The 18,837-nt window shown below is 37.0% G+C and overlaps 1 protein-coding gene across 1 annotated transcript in view; it reads right to left on the bottom strand.

The window, feature by feature from the left end:
- Positions 1-18,837, bottom strand: part of KIF6 (kinesin family member 6) — a 425,073-nt gene that overhangs the window by 299,738 nt on the left and 106,498 nt on the right. Inside the window, exon 6 of the mRNA XM_037146181.2 lies at positions 4,052-4,181. Within this exon, the coding sequence (XP_037002076.2) occupies positions 4,052-4,181 (130 nt within the window). The remainder of the gene's footprint in view (positions 1-4,051; positions 4,182-18,837) is intronic.

The following is an 18,837-nucleotide window of genomic DNA, read 5'->3' as shown; positions in this document are numbered from 1 at the left end:
ATGGGTGGTTGCAACCGGGCGTCAAATTTCAATTGAAAATAATAAAACGCTTTCTAATAAGTGGAATAATTCCTCAGTGAACTATTGCATTTCTAATCCGAACAGCATTGCATGCTATCCGAAGTAGAAACCATAAAATGGACTGATTTGACTACATTAAAAAAAGAAAACTAAAAAATTATATGATGAGAAAAGCATTTGCTAAACATATGACAGAGAAAAAAGTTATTATCTTTAATGTATATGCATTCAACAGTTATTTACAGAGTCCCTAGCAGCCATTGAGCTCCTCTTCTGGGAGCAGTGGTCCAGGGGTGTCTGCCTGGAGTCAACAACACAACCAGACCTACTCTAACAGTCCAAGTGAAAAACAAATAGAAGACGTAAACAAAAACAGAAATATGAATGGTAAATAAAGATATAAAACAATATGGTAATCAAAAACGCAACCTAAAACAATATTTTTTCTCTTTTTTTGCCTACCAAATTGGCAGAATTTTCAAATACAGTGGTGTTGGCAAGGGTGCAGAACACAGACCTGCTCACATGCTTTTCTGGGAGTGGGTTTCAACCAGCTTCTCAAGGGAAAAACCTAAATTGCCCCCAATATTAGCCTGAGCACATTTAGATGCTAAAACGTACATTCCTGGGCCCAAATGCAGAGATTCTGAATCCAGAGATCAGAAATTGCATCCCCCAAACTGTGTCTTTTGACTACAACAGGGCACTCAATTTCAAGTTCCCCTCTGGCCATACCTGGGGACGGGTGCTTAGATTATAAGCAGAATCAAGCAAATGGTCCCAGCTATGGAACTCTGTAGGGCCTGACAAGCAAATGAAGAATGTTTTGCTCAATTAGACTCGATTAATTCATAGAAACATTTAACTATAAGACAAAAAGTATCAAACAATACTTGCTACTGGGGAGGGTTGACACTGGGTCACATGCAGGTCCCCTTTTAACATATTTATTCTCTCTGGCACAGCAGTTCAACTTTAAAAAAATTTACCCTAAGAATATAATCAGTTCTTATTCAAAACACTGCTAGGATTACAGAAATTATTCAAGAGTTCTGAATAAGCAAGAAGAAGATGAAGCTAAATTTGATAACTCTTCCTTCAAATGCTGGCTTTGAGGGAACATGAAAGGAAAGAGCACTCCTCTCCTGTCCCACATAGTCAGGCTTTGTTTTACAAGTGTTTTCTGGTTACTATGACAACTTCTGGATTTCTCTGTGTAAGTTTTGGAAAAAAAAATGTATAGTGTGTTCTTTTTATCCTGGTAAGCTCATTCTGAGCTGACAAATTATATTCTGACAGCTAGTTTAAAATCTAAAACATGCTTTTTTTAAGGGACTCTGAATAATAAAGTATTTCCAGAGATTGACAGTTATTTTTCATTTGTATTTTTATGTGTTTGCTTTCAATGAATTCAAGAAATAAACCAAGGTGCTAAATATTCACTGTATTTTTTAAATGATTCAAAAATATATCCTCGCTTGAAAAACTGGACACATGTCCATTTGATTGCTGCCCTTGTGAAATGTGGCATAAGGAAAGAACATGGGCTTCTGAATCAGCCGGACTGGGCTGGACCCTGGCTCTGCCACCCACTAGTTGTGTGGCGTCGGACAAGTATTCCAACACTTTGAGCCTCAGTTTCCCCTATAAAAGAAGAATCAGAAATATATATACATATATAGTGTCTACCACAGCATCAAGTCTATTGAAAAGTTCTCAGAATAACACAATAGCTATTATTATCAAAGAAGATACAAAAGCAAGCTCACAAACATCCAAAACCTACTAGATTTGATATTAAAAATTAGGCTTTACACTGGAAAAATGAATTAATTTAAAAATGCACACCAGCACTATGTGAATTGTAGTTCTTCAGGTTTTAGGTTATTTCTAATATCATTAGGCGCTCATCAGTAGGTGGCAGGAAGAATAGTTGAGATTTTGTAAGGTGATAGAACATGACAGATAAGCTTGAACAAGAAAATCTGAGGTCCTTAAAACTTTACAATAGGTTGAAAAGATGTAGTCGGCTAAAGTTAACAAACTAGATAACAACTGGCCAAGCTTCTGAGCTATTGGAGGTCATGGTAAACAAGGGCCAAGAGCCCTCAATAACTCATTACAGATGAGGGAACGTAATTGTGAGGACAAGGCCTAGATTTGTCTCAGGATGAGTCACTTCTGGAGAAGGGTTAGCACTGAGGCAGGAACATACTTCTCCTTTTTGTTTTCCAATAGCATTTATTCTCTTTTTCATATTTCATTGGTGGCCAGGATCCATTTATTTTCTGTATCTCCTGGATGGCTGCTTATTAAACTGTGTATGGATTTTTTAAAAAAGATTTTATTTAGTTATTTCTAGAGACAGGGAAAGGGAGGGAGAAAGGAAAAGAGAGAAACATCAGTTGGTTGCCTCTGTGACCTGATCCAGGACCAAACCTGCAACCCAGCCATGTACCCAGACTGGGAATTGAACTGGTGACCTTTTGCTTTGCAAGATGATGCCCAACAAACTAAGCCACACTGGTCAAGACAGGATCAGGATTTTTCCTGATCCCATCTTTCATCATTATATGCCTTAATTTTTAAACTGCCTTTATTCCTTAGTCTTTAATTATTGTGACAATAAGAGTATCACAGATGACCACATGGGCAAAATGTTGAAGCAAAACACAAATGCAAATTTTTGTAAAGCAAGACAAGATATTCTGAAATTTAAAACTATGTAAAATTCTTCTGAAATGAAAATAGTAATTTGAGTCCTTAAGTCTATGTTATACATGGCACATAAGCTCAATTTATATTGATGCAGTACTGGAAAAAACAACACCCCTACTGCCAACAAAAGTAAGGGCCCAACACAAAAACAGATAATAACATTGTATTTTCAGTATCTGAATTTGGTTTCCATTTATTTATCTTGTATCTGAGGTGCTGCATCCCACTGAGTGGAAATGGGGCAGGAAAAAAGGTCAGTTGATAGACTTCCTCAGAATGCTTATCCTCCCAGCTTATTGTCCTCACCTACCACTTGTTATCAGACGCAGACAGTCTGGGAGCATGGTCTACAAAGGAAGCTGCCAGGGCTAACAGTGAGCTGCATATTTGGGGAACTATTCCCACGCCCCCCCCAGCCACCATCATGCTCTGTTCCCATCACTGCAGCGTCACTGGATGAGAGCTTCCTGACCCTCCATCTTCAGTCAGTAACGGGTTGAGGTTAGGGTCCCCTGACCAAGTGGGCTCAGTCCTGGCTCCTGCCTTGGGTTCCCAGATGAAATACAGGTGCCTAGTTTGATACAGGCATCTAGCTTTGAATAGCAGATTGACAACAAATAGTACAAGTATGTCCCAAATACTGCACTGAAACATACTCCTATTACACACTCCTATGTAACATGAGATTCAGGCACCTAGCTTTGAATAGCAGATAGACAACAGTACAAGTATGTCCCAAATACTGCACTGAAACACACTCCTGTTACACACAGCAGCAGTGTTGCCAGACCTGCCAATAACAGTGGCCATGTGTAGAGCAAGCACTTCCTGTATTCCATGTAGTGTTCCACATGTCTTCTAAATAATAATGCACTGAATACATGAAATTATATGGGTATGTAAACAAATGCCAGTACATGGATAATCTGAGATTTGGAAGAATGATTCTGTATTTTTAAATTTCAAAAATTATGCAAAAATCCCTATAATTAAGATACTTAATGAGTTCTCATTCACTAACTGCAAACCAATTTGTGTGAAACTGAAAACTAGAAATTTGTTTCCCAGATAAAATTTATTTATTTATTTTTAAAGATTTTATTTGTTTCCCAGATTTTAGAGTCCAGATTTTAGTTCCTGCTCATCAACTAGCTGGCTGACCTTGGGAAACAAGGTCTCCTTACTTCTCTGGATCTAGATTTCTAATATGTAACATGAGATTCAGGTGGGATCATTTCTAAGGTAGTTGCTGTCCCCCAAATTCTATTATCTTATAATACATGAAAACAGTTTGCAGAGAAAACTTTACTACCTCTGCAATCATTCTGTTGGTATCTCCTAAGAAAAGCAGATTCAGAGCTTCTTCCTCTGTGGTTGCCTGATGAAGAGACAGGTTTTTCAAGTGAATGTTCTGATTGGGGTCTTCCAATATTGTCACTTTCCTGAGGAAATGGGAAAAAACAAAAACAGGGTATTTGGAGAAAGAAAATAACTTGTCTTTTTATAAATTTATTTTTTTAACTGTACAGTATGATGTCTTAAACTTATAAAATCAAGTAATACACAAGAGAGCAGACAGTGCTCGACTAGAGTCACACACTGACGTCACCTTGACAGTGAATCAGAGAGCTTTGGGGCTGCGAAGTACATCACAAGCTCCTGATTTAAAGCCATCTGCCTTTGCAATCATCAGATCACTAAATCATCTTAAAATGCATATTATTACCTAATTAAAAACACAAATAGATAACTTTCCACCTACTTGGCCATATTGCCTTTTCTGTGTCATAATTCAATTTCTTGCATGGGTAATACACTAATTTTTTTGCCTACTTTCCTGCTTTTGTTCAATTTCATATCAATTTTAATTTAACATGACATTTGAAAATTGGTTAGCTTATCAATTTAAATATGATGAAAATCAAAGAATCTGCCACCCCCTAGGAGTCATTACTTGTCTACTTATTAACATGAGTAAAAAAGTTCTCAAGAAGTCTTATAAAAGTTTTAGTTGTCATTATTATTTTTATGTCCATCATGTATGTTTCTTGATCCTTTTAAAAATAATATTCCTTTTCCTTCCATCGCATCCTTACAATTAGAGCCTTGGAGCTGGAATTATGTTCATCTATTACAACTGCCTTAATGGGCATCCTGGTACCAACGCCATTTCCTCCCAGGTGAATCCTAACCCTGTTCCCAGAGCTGGCTTGCCCATACTCTCCTTAAAGTCCTTTTAGCATTTTTTGCAACTGAACACAACTTGGCCAAACTCCTGATACTGTGCTTCAAAGGCCTACAGATTCAAGCGATAACTTTACTAGAGAGAGTTCCTGTTTGCCTGTTGAGTTTTGCCTTCCTGACTGTAAGTATTGTTAAGAGAAGTAAATCTTATAATTTAAAAGTATTGCTAAAATATCACCTTTAACTGGAACATAATCAACAAAAGAAAAAAGCAAACAAAATATAACCAGAGTCATTGAAATTAAGAAGAATCTAACAATAGCTGGAGGGGGAGGGGGAGGGGACAGTGGGGAGAAGGGTTTTCAGGAACTACTATAAAGGACACATGGACAAACCAAGGGGGAGGTTGGAAACAAGGGAGGGGGCCAGGGGAAAGGGGGGGAGAAAATACGGAGAACTGTAATGGAACAACAATAAAATAATTTAAATATAAAGAAAACAAACAAAAAAATATCTCCAGGTATCTGCACTTGCTTAACACACTTAAAACTGATGATAATAATTGATGATGATAATAATAAACATTGGCATCATCTAGCACTATGTCTCTAGAGTATAGTTTGCAAATAAACATTTGTCCCTTACCTATTAATAAGACCACACCTAGAATTCCTTAAAAATTAATATTTTGCCAATACCATAATTTTTCTCATCCTGTTTATGAGGAAGTTATCTGGACTTTCATATGTAATTTGAGGATACTTAAAATACAAATCACAGGAAGAAAATGTAGCTCTACCAGCACATCTGTGACCAATATGTCACTAATAATGTATTCCTTTGCCAAGTTTTAGATTCCTTTTTGTCTCCTTCAACAATACCAACTAAAATGGAAAAGGATCTCTTTCCTTAATGAAAACAAGTATATTTTATTTATTTTTCAACAAGACTCATAAGTAAGCTTATTAAAAATGCTAAAGAGTTAAAAAAATGCTTAGAAAACATGAGGGCATTTTTAACTGAAACGGACGAATTGTGTTCTATTTTTAGGAACCTCCTTTATTCCTTAAACTTTACTTCACCCTGATCCTTCTGAAGTGCTCAAGAAGATGTGGTTAAATTTAACCTCTAGGGTCAGAGAAGTTAGAAATCTTCCTTAATCCAGTGCAGAGGGTAAGTAATATTGGAAGGAAGACAAGAGGTATGAAATCAGTGATGAGACAGTACACCTGAAGGGTGAAGAGAGTTCTGCCTTTTTTCAACAGGAAGATAAACAGAATTCCCCAACTCTGAGGCAAAGTCATCTCTGATACATGTTGTAGAACCAAGACAGATACAGTACTATCCTGTGCAAATTCTGAAAAGGGAGAGGTAGATAGCAGGAAACAATTCAAGAGGAGGACCCTCACAGTCACTGGGCACATGCCAGACACCTGCGAGTGTCTCATTCAACCCAGGTGTTCTCACCTTGGCTACACAGAGGAACAACCTGAGGAACTTAAATAAAACAAGACACACTGGGGCCAGGTCCCATCCTGAGAGATTCTCCTTTGATTGGCCTGAGGTGTGGTATGGATATTAGAATTTGTAAAAAGCTCCAGGTGATCCTCATGTACAGCCAAGGTTGACAGCCACTGGCTTCATCTTTCCTAACTCCTCAAGGTACATATATGGGGAGGAGGTTTCTGGTTTCTCCATCTATACTTTCTACCCAGCTCCACCTCATGCCCAAAGGGTAAAGTTACTTACCTTCTTGGTTGTCCATGAAGTCACCCTTGGGCCATGTCTAACAGGCAAAGTCACATTTTAATTGCCTGTCCTGCATGGGAAGTTCCTTTCCTACCTCCCTGATCATGCAGCTGATGGGCCAACTAAGCCACCCATTAACCACCACAACAACTAAAGTTCAACTGCAGATTATGGGTCTACCTAAACTTCCAAATGGTTTATATCATTGCCGAGTCAGTTTAAGTGATAGTAAGGACACATCCTAGGTATATCTCTCACCATTACTTCACTGACATAGAAAACAAGCAACTATGGAATTTTAAGAGTATTTGCTTATTAAACAACCTAAATGGATTTAGGATTATATTTATATAGAATAATTAGGAGCATAAGGTAGAAAGTGTTTATGAAATGTCATCAGTGGCATTTGGCTAACCTACTTTTTTCTTCTAACTCGTCCTGAGTCTTTGATCTCTAATGTGACTACTTCAGAACTATTATACTTCTATATTCACTTCCAGGTGCTTGTCCAGCTTTGTCACTGTGATCAAAATAAATTTGCACATGACCCCAGTTATCTCTCATAACATATCACTATGTATTTCTCTGACTCTTCTGATACTATTTTGCTCTCACTGTTTTTTGATTTCTTGACCATGGAGGTTTTGAAAGTACATATAAAGGCAGGTTGGTGTCCAGCTTAGTTTAGTTTCTTTCACGGCCGTCTCCCTCCTTACGGCTCATCTCCGGGCACACTATAAAAGCTCCATTTCTGGCATCCATATGGATTCTTCTGCAGCACAAATTTTTCTCTCTAGTCGGGATCACCCTCGCCAGCTCTTCTTAGATTCTTTCCTGATTTCTGCCCAATCGGTTGGGCATGAAACTTTGAACTTTCCCTTATTGCCCTGCCTGCGGTTATTGAAAAATCCCTTTTCACTAAGGCTTGCAGCCAGTGTGTCAGCCCCACCCACTCTGGTGCCTTTGCTCAGAAAAGCCCAGCCTGAGTCATGCCCTGAGTACTACCTCTTGCCTAGGTAGGCTAATCTGGGAGTGAGAATGTTTTAAACTGCTGCTGGCAGAATGCTTTTTCAAAGTTGGAGGAAATAAGAATGATTAGCAGAAGTTTCTGTTCAAGTTGCTTCTGTTCATCACCCTTTCTTTTCCTCTCTCTCACAAATCGATAGCTATTTCCTGAATCCTTAGCTGCCACTTGATTCTGAGTATAATTTTCATGGGCTTGAAAGAGGGCTTTAATAGACTTTCTTAAATAAACATCCTAATTCCAAGATGGAAACCCCCAAACTATTTATTTGATTTTTTTGAAAGCTCCTGTGAATCATTTTTCCTTCAAAATGTTTCTAAAATGTTTAGATTTCAAGCACAAGTCACTGATAGCCTTAACTTGGACATCTAAGTGGAAAAGTTCTGCTAAGTATACTCGGTCTGCTTAATGATGGGGAAGAAGCAAGCTTTGTGTTTTCTCTGTAAACAGAGAATCTTTTCCATTTAGCTAAGTATTTGGAATTTGAAGGCTCTTTCTAACTGACTGGAAGACATATAAAAAGCAACTGCCAAGCTCTTATTCTCAATAATGGAAGCCCTCTCTACCCCACGCTCCACCTCCACAACACTCCAGCACCACCAATTTGCTGAACGCGGACTTTCCAGGAGTTACTGCAACGAATCTGCTTCCTCATTTTCATGCTATAGACAAATGTTGCCATAGCAATTTCTTTTTTTTTCCTACTTGCAAATGCCCCATGTGATTGTGAGGCAATGTACTGCACACAAAGGTACCATGTCCAAGGGTTGCAATTAACATGAGTTTATATATTTATTATGACAAATGTCTGTCAGAGTAAAGTGTCTTCTAACAAAACTAGCATATTACAACAGATTTCCAACCAATGGTAGGGGTGCCTTTTAATAATTCATATGAATCTGCCATACAGACTAGAGGTGGTCCTGTCTGGGCACCTTGACTTTGAGCGATAGCAACAGTAGTTAGGCCTCATGAAAATGTAGGGGAACCACCAGGCTCTTCTAATTAACTAGATGTATTTCATGTATTGTAGACACAGTTTCACTGTTTATATTTTAATAAAGAGAATATTCTCTAGATCAGTGGTTTTCAGCCTCTTTTTATGTTTCAGCCCAACATACCTCCTCAGAAGTTCTTGATAGTGAGGACTTGGGGAAAAGAGATGTACATTTTTAGGAGAAATATGTGAGGGCAGCCCCCTTCCTATATTTAAACAATTTCAAAGGCAGATTTTCTTTATATTGACTTTAAAAATCTAAAAGATTTCCTCTGTTATAAATTACAAAGAGTTGAATCTTATCATTTGAGAAAGTTTTATGAACCTACAATACATTTTTGTAATGGTCTTAACCTAGGCAGAACAAGCTAATGGTAATGGGTATTTTTGCTATTTAACTACTAATGAAATATTTTGAAAAGTCTTTCTAGTAGCTTGAAATCATATTCTTTCTTTATAATTTTATCTAATATTATATCTATTTATGGACAATGAATATAATTGCACATGACATTTTAGAAATGAAGTTATTTAATTTAACCTACTAAAAAACACCAGGCTCCTTAGCAAATATTCGAGGAAAAATATACTAATTCTCTTCAATCTCTTTTAGAGGATAGAAGCAAAAGTAACATTTTCTAACCCATTCTATAAAGCTAGCATTATCCTAATACCAAAACAGACAAAGAAATTACAAGAAAACTATAGACCAATATTTCTCATGAACACAGAGGCAAAAATCCTTAACAAAGTATTAGCAAATCCAATCCAATAATATATAAAGAGAATTATACACCATGACCAAGTGGAATTTATTCCAGGTATAAAAAGCTAGTTTGACATTCAAAAATCAATTATATAATCAATCATATTAAGATACTAAAAAAGAAAATTACATGGCCATATCAATTAAGGCAGAATACTCATTTGACAAAATCTTAAATCATAAATGCCCATTTATGATAAAAACTTTCAGTGAACTAGGAATAGAGAGGAACATTCTCAACTTGATAAAGATTACTATAAGAACCTACAGCTAACATTACACAAAATTTTGAGGTACTCAAAGCATTCCTACTGAAGTTAGATGTAAGGCTGGGATGTCCTCTCTCACCACTACTTTTCAACTGGAAGGTTTTACTGATGTGATAATGCAAAAAAGAAAATTAAAGGTATATGAATTTAGAAGGAAGAAATAAAACTGTGTTTGTTGACAGATGACATAATACATTTATAAAGAAAATCCAAAAGATTTTCTTTATAAAGCTCCTGAACTACTAAGTGATTAGGGCAGCATTATGGAATACAAGGTTAAAACACAAAAGACAATTGTTCTCCTATATACTAGTAATGACCCGGTGGTAACTGAAGTTAAAATACAAAATACCACTTACATTAGCAATCAATGAAATGAAATAATTAGGTATACATCTAATAAAATAAGTACAAGATCTATATTAAAAAAAGTACAAAACTCTGATGAAAGAAATCAAAGAAGAACTAAATAAATGAAAAGATATTCCATGTTTATGAATATAAAGACTCGATATTGTCCATTTGTAAGTTCTTCCCAACTTGATAAATAAATTCAATGCAATCCCAATCAAAATCCCAGTAAGTTATTTTGTGGACATTGACAAAATAGTTCTAGTTTATATGGAGAGACAAAAGATGCAGAATAGCAAATAAACATTGAAGGAGAAAAAAAAAGGAAGACTGACACTACTGACTTTAAGACTTACATATATCAGGGGACTTCCAGTCATGATGGACTCATACAAAAAAAAAGAAGGACAATAACCAATTTAAAAACAAAAAACAATCAGAAATGCCAAAAAATCAAGAACTGTAAGACTGCATAGAAGTCTGACAACCAAGAAGTTAAAGAAGAAGCATTCATCCAGACTGGTAGGAGGGGTGGAGTTGGGCAGCCAGGGCAGAGAGGACACGCGGCAAGGTGGCAGCTTGTGAACTGGGCAGGCTTACATTTGCATGTGGATAGACCAGGATGAACAACTGGGAAGAGAGACAGACCACACAACCAAGGATTCGGTGAGGAAAAGGAAAGCCTCAAAACCTCTGGCTATAAAAACCTGTGGGGGTTTTGACAGTAAGAGAAACTCCCAGTCTCACGGGAGAGTCAGTTGGAGAGACCTACAGGGTCCTACAATGTACACAAACCTACCACCCAGGAATCAGCACCAGAAGGGCCCCACTCACTTGTGGGTAGCAGAAGTGACTGAAAGCTGGACTAGAGCCAAGCAAGCATTATTGTTCCCTCTCTGACCCCTCCCCCACAATGCAGTGAAGTGGGTTGCTCTGCCCAGGAAAATACCTAAGGCTCTGCCCCTTACAATGTAACAAATGTGCCAAGACAAAGAAAAATGGCCCAAATGAAAGAACAGATCAAAACTCCAGGAAAAGAACTAAGCAATAAGAAGAGAGACAACCCATCAGATGCAGAGTTCAGAGCACTAGTAATAAGGATGCTCACAGAAATGATCCAGTACAGATGCAAAATAGAGGAAGAAGATAAGGCTATGAAATAAAGAAAATATACAGGGAACCACAGTGAAGGTAAGGAAACTGGGACTGGAACCAACAATTTGAAACAGAAGAAAGAAAGAAACATTCACTGGAACAGAATAAAGAAACAAGAATTCAAAAAAAATTACGAGAGGCTTAGAAACCTCCAGGACAACTTTAAATGTTCCAACATCCAAATCACAGGGGTGCCAGGAGAAGAAGAAGAGCAAAAAATTGAAACCTTATTTGAAATATAATGAAGGAGAACCTCCCCAATGTGGCAAAGGAAATAGACTCTCAGGAAGTCCAGGAAGCTCACAGAGTCCCAGAGAAGTTGGACCCAAGGAAGAACATACCAAGACACATAATTACATTACCCAAGATTAAAGAGAGAATCTTAAAAGCAGCAACAGAACAAGAGACAGTTACCTACAAGGGAGTTCCCATAAGACTAGCAGCTGATTTCTGAAAAGCAACCTTGCAGGCAAGAAGGAACTGGAAAGAAGTATTTGCAGTCATGAAAGGCAAGGACCTACATCAAAGATTACTCTATCCAGCAAAGCTTCATTCAGAATGGAAGGGCAGATAAAGTGCTTCCCAGATAAGGTCAAGTTAAAGTAGTTCATGACCACCAAACCCTTATTTATATGAAATGTTAAAGGGACTTATCTAAGAAAAAAAGATGATAAAAAATATAAATAGTAAAATGACAGCAAACTCACAACTATCAACAACTGAACTTAAAAAACAAAAATAAACTAAGCAAACAACTAGAAGAGGAACAGAATCACAGAAATGGAGACCACATGGAGGGTTATCAGCAGGGAGTAAGAGTGGAGAGAATGGGGGAAAAGGTACAGGGAATAAGAAGCATAATTGGTAGGTACAAAATTGCCAGGGAGCATTAAGAATGGTAGAGGAAAATGAGAAGCCAAAGAACTTGTATGTAGAACCCATGGATACAAATTAAGGTGGGCAGGAGTGCTGGAGGGAGGGTGGGTGCATGGTGGAGCAGGAGAAAGGGGAAAAAATGGGACAACTGCAATAGCGCAGTCAATAAAATATAATTTTTAATAAAAAAGAAAAAAACTAAAAGGAACGGGGGAAAAAGACTTACATAGATCAATGGCACAGAATAGAGAGGCCAGAAATGGACCCACAAAAATACGGTCAGCTGATCTTTTACAACGGAGCAAAGGCAATCTGATGAAGCAGACAGTCTCTTCAACAGATGGTGCTGGAACAACTGGACATCCACATGCAAATAGATGAATCCAGACACAACTCTTATACTTTTTATAAAAATGAACCAAAAGATCTAAATGTAAAATGCAAAACTATCAAAATCCTACAAGATAACAGAGAAAAACCTAGATGACCTTGGGTATGGTGATACCTCTTTAGATACAACACCAAAGACATAATTCTTAAAAGAAATAACTGATAAGCTAGCTTTCATTAAAATTAAAAACGTTTTGGTTCTGCAAAATATAACGTGAAATTAGGAGATAAGCCACAGAGTGGGCCAAAGCATTTGTAAAAGGAATGACATACCTGATAAAGGACTGTTATCTCAAATATACAAAGAACCCTTAAAATTCAACAATACAAAAATAAATAACCCAATTAAGAAATGAGGAAAAGATCTGAACAGACACCTCACCAAAGAAGATACACAGATGGCAAATAAGCATATAAAAAGATGCTCCAAATCATGTCATATGTCATTAAGACCAGAGTGAGATACTACTGCATACTATTAACACAGAACTCTGGGACACCAACATCAAACTAGTGAGGGTGTGAAGCAGCAGGAACTCTCACACGTTGCTGGTGGGGAGACAAGGTGGCATAGGCACTCTGGAAGGCAGCTTGGCTGTTATTTACAAAACTAACATACTGCTTACCACATGGTCCAGCGATGTGCTGCTTGGTAGTCACCTAAAGGGGCTGAAAACTGTGTTCACACAAAACCTGCACATTGATGTTCATAGTAGCTTTATTCATAATTTTAAAAACTTGGAAGATCCAAGATGTCCCTCAGTAGGTAAATGGATAAATAAACTTGGTACATTCAGACAATGGAATATTATTCAACATTAAAAAGAAATAAACTATCAGGCCATGAAAAAAACACAGATATTTTTATTAAGTGAATAAGCCAAACTGAAAAGGCTACATACTGTATGATTCTACTTACATGACATTCTGGAAAAGGCAAAACTATGCAGGCAGTTGAGGTAAGGGGGAGAGAGAGCTAGGCAGAGCAGAGAGGACTTCCAGGGCAGTAAAAGTACTCTGTACGATATTATCATGATGGATATAAGTCACTACACATTTGTCCAAACCCAAAGAATGTGTACACCAAGAGTGGAACCGAAGGCGAACTACAGACTTTAGGAGATATTGACACCTTAATTAAGACTCACTCTAGGTAACAAATGTATCACTCTGATGAGTAATGTTGATAATGGGTAAGGCTCTGCATATGTGAGAGCAGGCAGTTTGGGGAAAACCTTTGTACCTTCCAATAATTTTGTTGTGAAACTAACGCTACTCTAAAAAATTATCTGTATGTGATTTATTTCATGTCTGAAAAGGAGCAAAGTTGAAATGAGCATGGGATTAATTCATTTAATGTAATGTATCCTACAAAACTCGAGGGTGCCTGGTGTTGATGGGGGAATCTCTTCATACTTTCCAGAAGCTTCTGCTTCTAACTGTGCTTATGTTTTTATGTGTTAGGAAAACAGACATCTCCCAAAACACTCAAGACGGAGAACTAGAAGCTTTTGGCCACTACCACGGAAATGCAAAACCAAAACAAGAATCATCTATAGTAGGCAGAGACAGAGCCATACTAGGTAAGGTTAATATAATGTATAGGAAACCAATGCTTTTGTCACAAATAGTTGTATTTACTTATGCATTGGTTACTGTTGTTTACTTATTTCATTGAGATTTAGCATATATATGAAACATTCATTCTATTTTTTAACAGAATTATATCCAAACATAATTTTTACAATATTTTATTTAATTATTTTTAGAGAGAGGAAAAGGGAGGGAGAAAGAGAGGGAGAGAAACACTGATTGGGTGCCTCTTACAAGGGTCCGAGGCTAGGACAAGCCCACATCCCAGGCGTGTGTCCTATCTGGGAGTCAAACAGGCAACTATTTTCCTTACGGGACAATGATCAACCAAGCCACACAGGTCAGGACCAAATACTCATATAATTTTTGAACCGTCAATAACTTCATACGTTCACTTTCCTGCATTATATTAAACTAACCAAACCTTCCCCATCCCTAAACAAAATGACTTTGCAGTCACAAACATACGCAGGCTCCCAAATCCATGTAACTGTGGCTTATCAGACACTTAACTATTACCTACACACAATTACCACTTGCATGATTTTCCATGATACTGTAGATATTAAAACCTGTGCCTGTTACTTTCCTCTTACACTAGTACTCTTTGCTAATTCCAATAACATTTAGCCAGATCAAAATCCTTCTGCTGCTCTAGGATCACACGTAATCCATCATTTAGTAAAATGTCTTCTTTGGCCTAATTTCATATAGTAACTATATAACCATATATTAGAATTTATCTTCTTCAGAGCTACCAACGTTTTTAACAAAAAAATATTTTCCCCTATTTTCATTCTTATTCACATTTTATAATTGTAGTATCACAAATTACATACTCAAGTTTCTCACATTTGGGGAAATTGCATAAATAGATCCAGAGGAAATGGGTTTAAAATTCTGGAAAGCCTTGGCATTTTCTCTGCCAGGTAGATAGCTTTATATACCTCTGAGTTTACACTATTGCATTTTACAAGTTCTATGTTTATTTACTTTTATTTATTTTCATTTGACATAATGTTTATTATTTTTCCAACCATAAAAATAATATATGCTTCTTGTGAAAAATTTGAAAAAATTTTAAACATAGAAAGAATTAAAAATAATAAGTAGTCCCACCACAAAGAATATGATGATACATCAATATATTTCATTAAAGTACTTTCTTAAACATTTTGTGCAGATTGGTGGTAAAATTATAAATGTACTTATTATATTATCATTAACATATAATACATTAATTATATATAATTAATGAGAATATATTTTCTTCTGTTATTCAGGATACAGGTACAGGAAAGGAAATGTGGTACCCACATGGAGTTTTCCCCTAAATAACTGTGTGGGTTACAGTGCAGATTGCCTCTATATGACATCTGCCCTTCCTTACTCCCTAAATATTAGACTCTGATGTTTTAAAATTTTGATTATATGTTTATTCTAATATAACAGATATGCTATCATTTCACATGTAGACAACATAAAAATTATTGACACAGTTTGCTTTTATTTTTAACCAAACTTTTAAAATCTGTGTTTTTTTCTACTATATTTATTTTGCTATTACAATTGTCCCAATTTTCCCCCTTTGCCTGCCTCCACCCAGCATCCCCTACTCCCTCCTTTGATCCACTCTCTCTTGTTCATGTCCATGGGCCATGCATATGAATTCTTCAGCAACTCCATTTCTTATATTTGTTCTTAATATCCCCTGCCTATCCTGTAACTACCAATTTGTACTTAACCCCTTTACCTTTTCCCCCATTCACCAAGGTCCCCTCCCCACTTGCCATCTTCCCAGTGTTCTACACATCTATGATTCTGTCTCTGTTCTGTTTGTTTGCTTAATTTGTTTTCAAGATTCAATTCTTGATAGATATGGACTTACTGCCATTTTAAATGTTCATAGTCTTGATCTTCTTTTTCTTAAGTAAGTCCCTTTAACATTTCATATAATAAGAGCTTGGTGATGATGAACTCCTTTAGCTTTACATTCCTGGGAAGCACTTTATCTGCCCTTCCATTCTAAATGATAGCTTTGCTGGATAGAGTAATCTAGGTTGCTTTTCATCACTTTGAATACTTCTCACCAGTCCCTACTAGCCTGCAAAGTTTCTTTTCAGAAATCAGCTAACAGTCTTATGGGAACTCTTTGAATGTAATTATCTGCTTCTCTCTTGCTGCTTTTAAGATTCCCTCTTTGTCTTTAATTTTTTGCATTTTAATTATGGCGTGTCTTGGTGTGGTCCTTTTTTGCATTCATCTTGTTTGGGACTCTGTGCTTCCTGGACTTGCATGAGATTTTGTTCAGGGAATTATTTTAAGATAATAGATGTCCCCAGACTCCCTTGCTACTAGAGCTGGCCATGTGCTATAATTCTTGATAGTGCTAGGTCCCAGCCAACACATGCTTTTATCCTTCCTTCTTTTTTCCTCCAGAAATGTGGATAGAATAGTGAAGATAAGATAACTATTTTGCACAAAGACTAAAGCCATGGTTGAGTAGAACAATAGAGCCCTGAAGGCATCTTGGAGGGTCTGCAGCAGGCCCAGCCCTGGCTCCAACCTCTAGAATCCTTACTGTATGTGGAGGTGGGGGTAGGGGTGGGGTGGGGTGGGGGAGGGGGAAGGACAGACTAGTTGGTTACGTCACTGTAATTTGGACAGCTTTACAAGCAACTATTAGTTAATTTGCTAACAAAAAATGTTCAATAACATTGACTAAAAACATTTCCTCTGTATTAAAAAATAATATGGCATAGGATCTGATTCTAGTTTATCTATTCTTTCTTCTTCATTGTCTAACATTGAAATGGTATAACATGATTTTGTTATTAGAGTTTTTACCTAATTTGAATATATAGTGCCACAAATCCTCCCTCATTTTTCTATTTTCAGACATTTCATTCCTCTTCTTGGTTGTTTATCCTCTCAGATTAAACTCTGGAATCATATCAATGATTTTTTTCCACACCATTAAGCTTTATTTATTTTTCTATGTAACAATTTTTTCATGTTCAAGTACAGTCGTCTCCATTTCCTGCCACCACTCTCCCCTGCCCCACCTACCCCCACCTCCCACCCGCAACCCTTCCCCCCTTTCGTTTCGTCTATGGGTCCTTTATACACACTCTTTGATGGCCTTTTCCTTTTTTTCCCCGTCACCCCTCCCCACTGCCTTCTGGTTACTGTCACCTCATTCTTTATTTCACTGTCTCTGATGAAAGACAAATACCATATGATTTCACCTATAAGTGGAACCTAATCAATAAAACAAACAAGCAACATATCACTATTTTAAAAAATCTTTAATACTTCACTTGTAATTTCATTGAACCTCAACATTAATAAAAGAAGAACTGATCTCTTCAAGGTATTCACATCTCTCATTTAAAACAAGATCTTCAAATCTTTTATGTTTTACAAAAAAAAATATATTATTTGTCTTCACAAAGTCCCTGGACATTTCCTGAGTACTTTACTTTCTTTTGCTGCAGTAAATGACACCTATTTTGCCATTATTTCTTCTAACTGGCCTGTTCCTAGGTCTTGCTTCTTAAACTAAGTTAGACGTGTACTGAAAGATAACAGGTAGTCAGCCAGCCTGCACAGTATCAGTCAGATCTCTTCCTGGATTTTGTCAAATGTCTTTGACTATCCTAGAACTCAGTCTGAAAACACAAGGCCAATTATAATTGGCTAAATGATACATAGACTAACTGCTATGTTTCAGAGCAGGGGATGTTTATATTCTACTTGTGACCCTCATCTCCTGGTCCAGAAGATCCCTCTCCCTATCTGATGTGACCTTTCCCTTTCGTCACCTAGATTTCATCCTGAGGTCTCTTCCCCGTACATCACTCTAGGCTGGCTCAGCACTGCTGTTAGCTCAGTCAGAATTCTGGTCTTGGCATATGCCAGTAAAATCAGGAAACCATTTAGGGTTGTGGGAGCAGAGACACTGGTGTGAGAGGACTAGACCGTGATGGAAAAACAATGGTTAATGTGAGCTCTGCTCACAAGACTGAAAGTATCTGTATGCCTTTTTTGTATGTACATGCATTGTGAGTTGAAAGCAATTGTGTTTTACAGAAGTCTCTTGAGGTGTCTCACAAGCCTGTTATGTTTTAAAACTAAAGGATAAGTTGATTAAAGATAGAATACAGTTCAATTCTTTATAATGCCCTTAAAAAGAGATGAGATTTCTGCAACATCATAAATGCTTGGTATATATGATGTTGACACTTCTAAAAGGTTGTAATAATTTCTTTCTCTATAGTTGAGCTACAATAGTTAGTTAGATATGTTTCTAAACGTGTATTCTTTTTTTTTCTTTTAAAGATGTTATTTATTTATTTTTAGAGGGGAAGGGAGAGAGCAAGACAAGGAGAGAAATAGCAATGTGTGGTTGCCTCTGGCGCACCCCCCACCAAGGACCTGGCCTGCAACCCAGGCATGTGCCCTGACTGGTAATTGAACCAGCAACCCTTTGCTTCACAGGCTGGCACTCAATCCACTGAGCCACACCAGCCAGGACCCAAACTGTGTATTCTTCTACAGGATATCACAAGCCTAAATTATTCAAAACTCTTTATATAATCTTATAGTTTTCCTTTATATACTCAAAATTTGGAACAGATTATGAAAAAATGATGTAGTACCAGAATAAAGCAAACAATTTATAAAGCAATTATAAAGACAATAAGTCAAGTCCATACCAATACTTAATTTAAAATGTGCATTT

Source organism: Artibeus jamaicensis, unplaced genomic scaffold (assembly GCF_021234435.1).
Source record: "Artibeus jamaicensis isolate MK-2021 breed Jamaican fruit bat unplaced genomic scaffold, CSHL_Jam_final contig_1803, whole genome shotgun sequence".
In the NCBI taxonomy this organism is placed as follows: Eukaryota; Metazoa; Chordata; class Mammalia; order Chiroptera; family Phyllostomidae; genus Artibeus; species Artibeus jamaicensis.
Note: the sequence above shows the minus strand (reverse complement) of the source record. Positions and strands in the feature narration are given on the sequence as shown.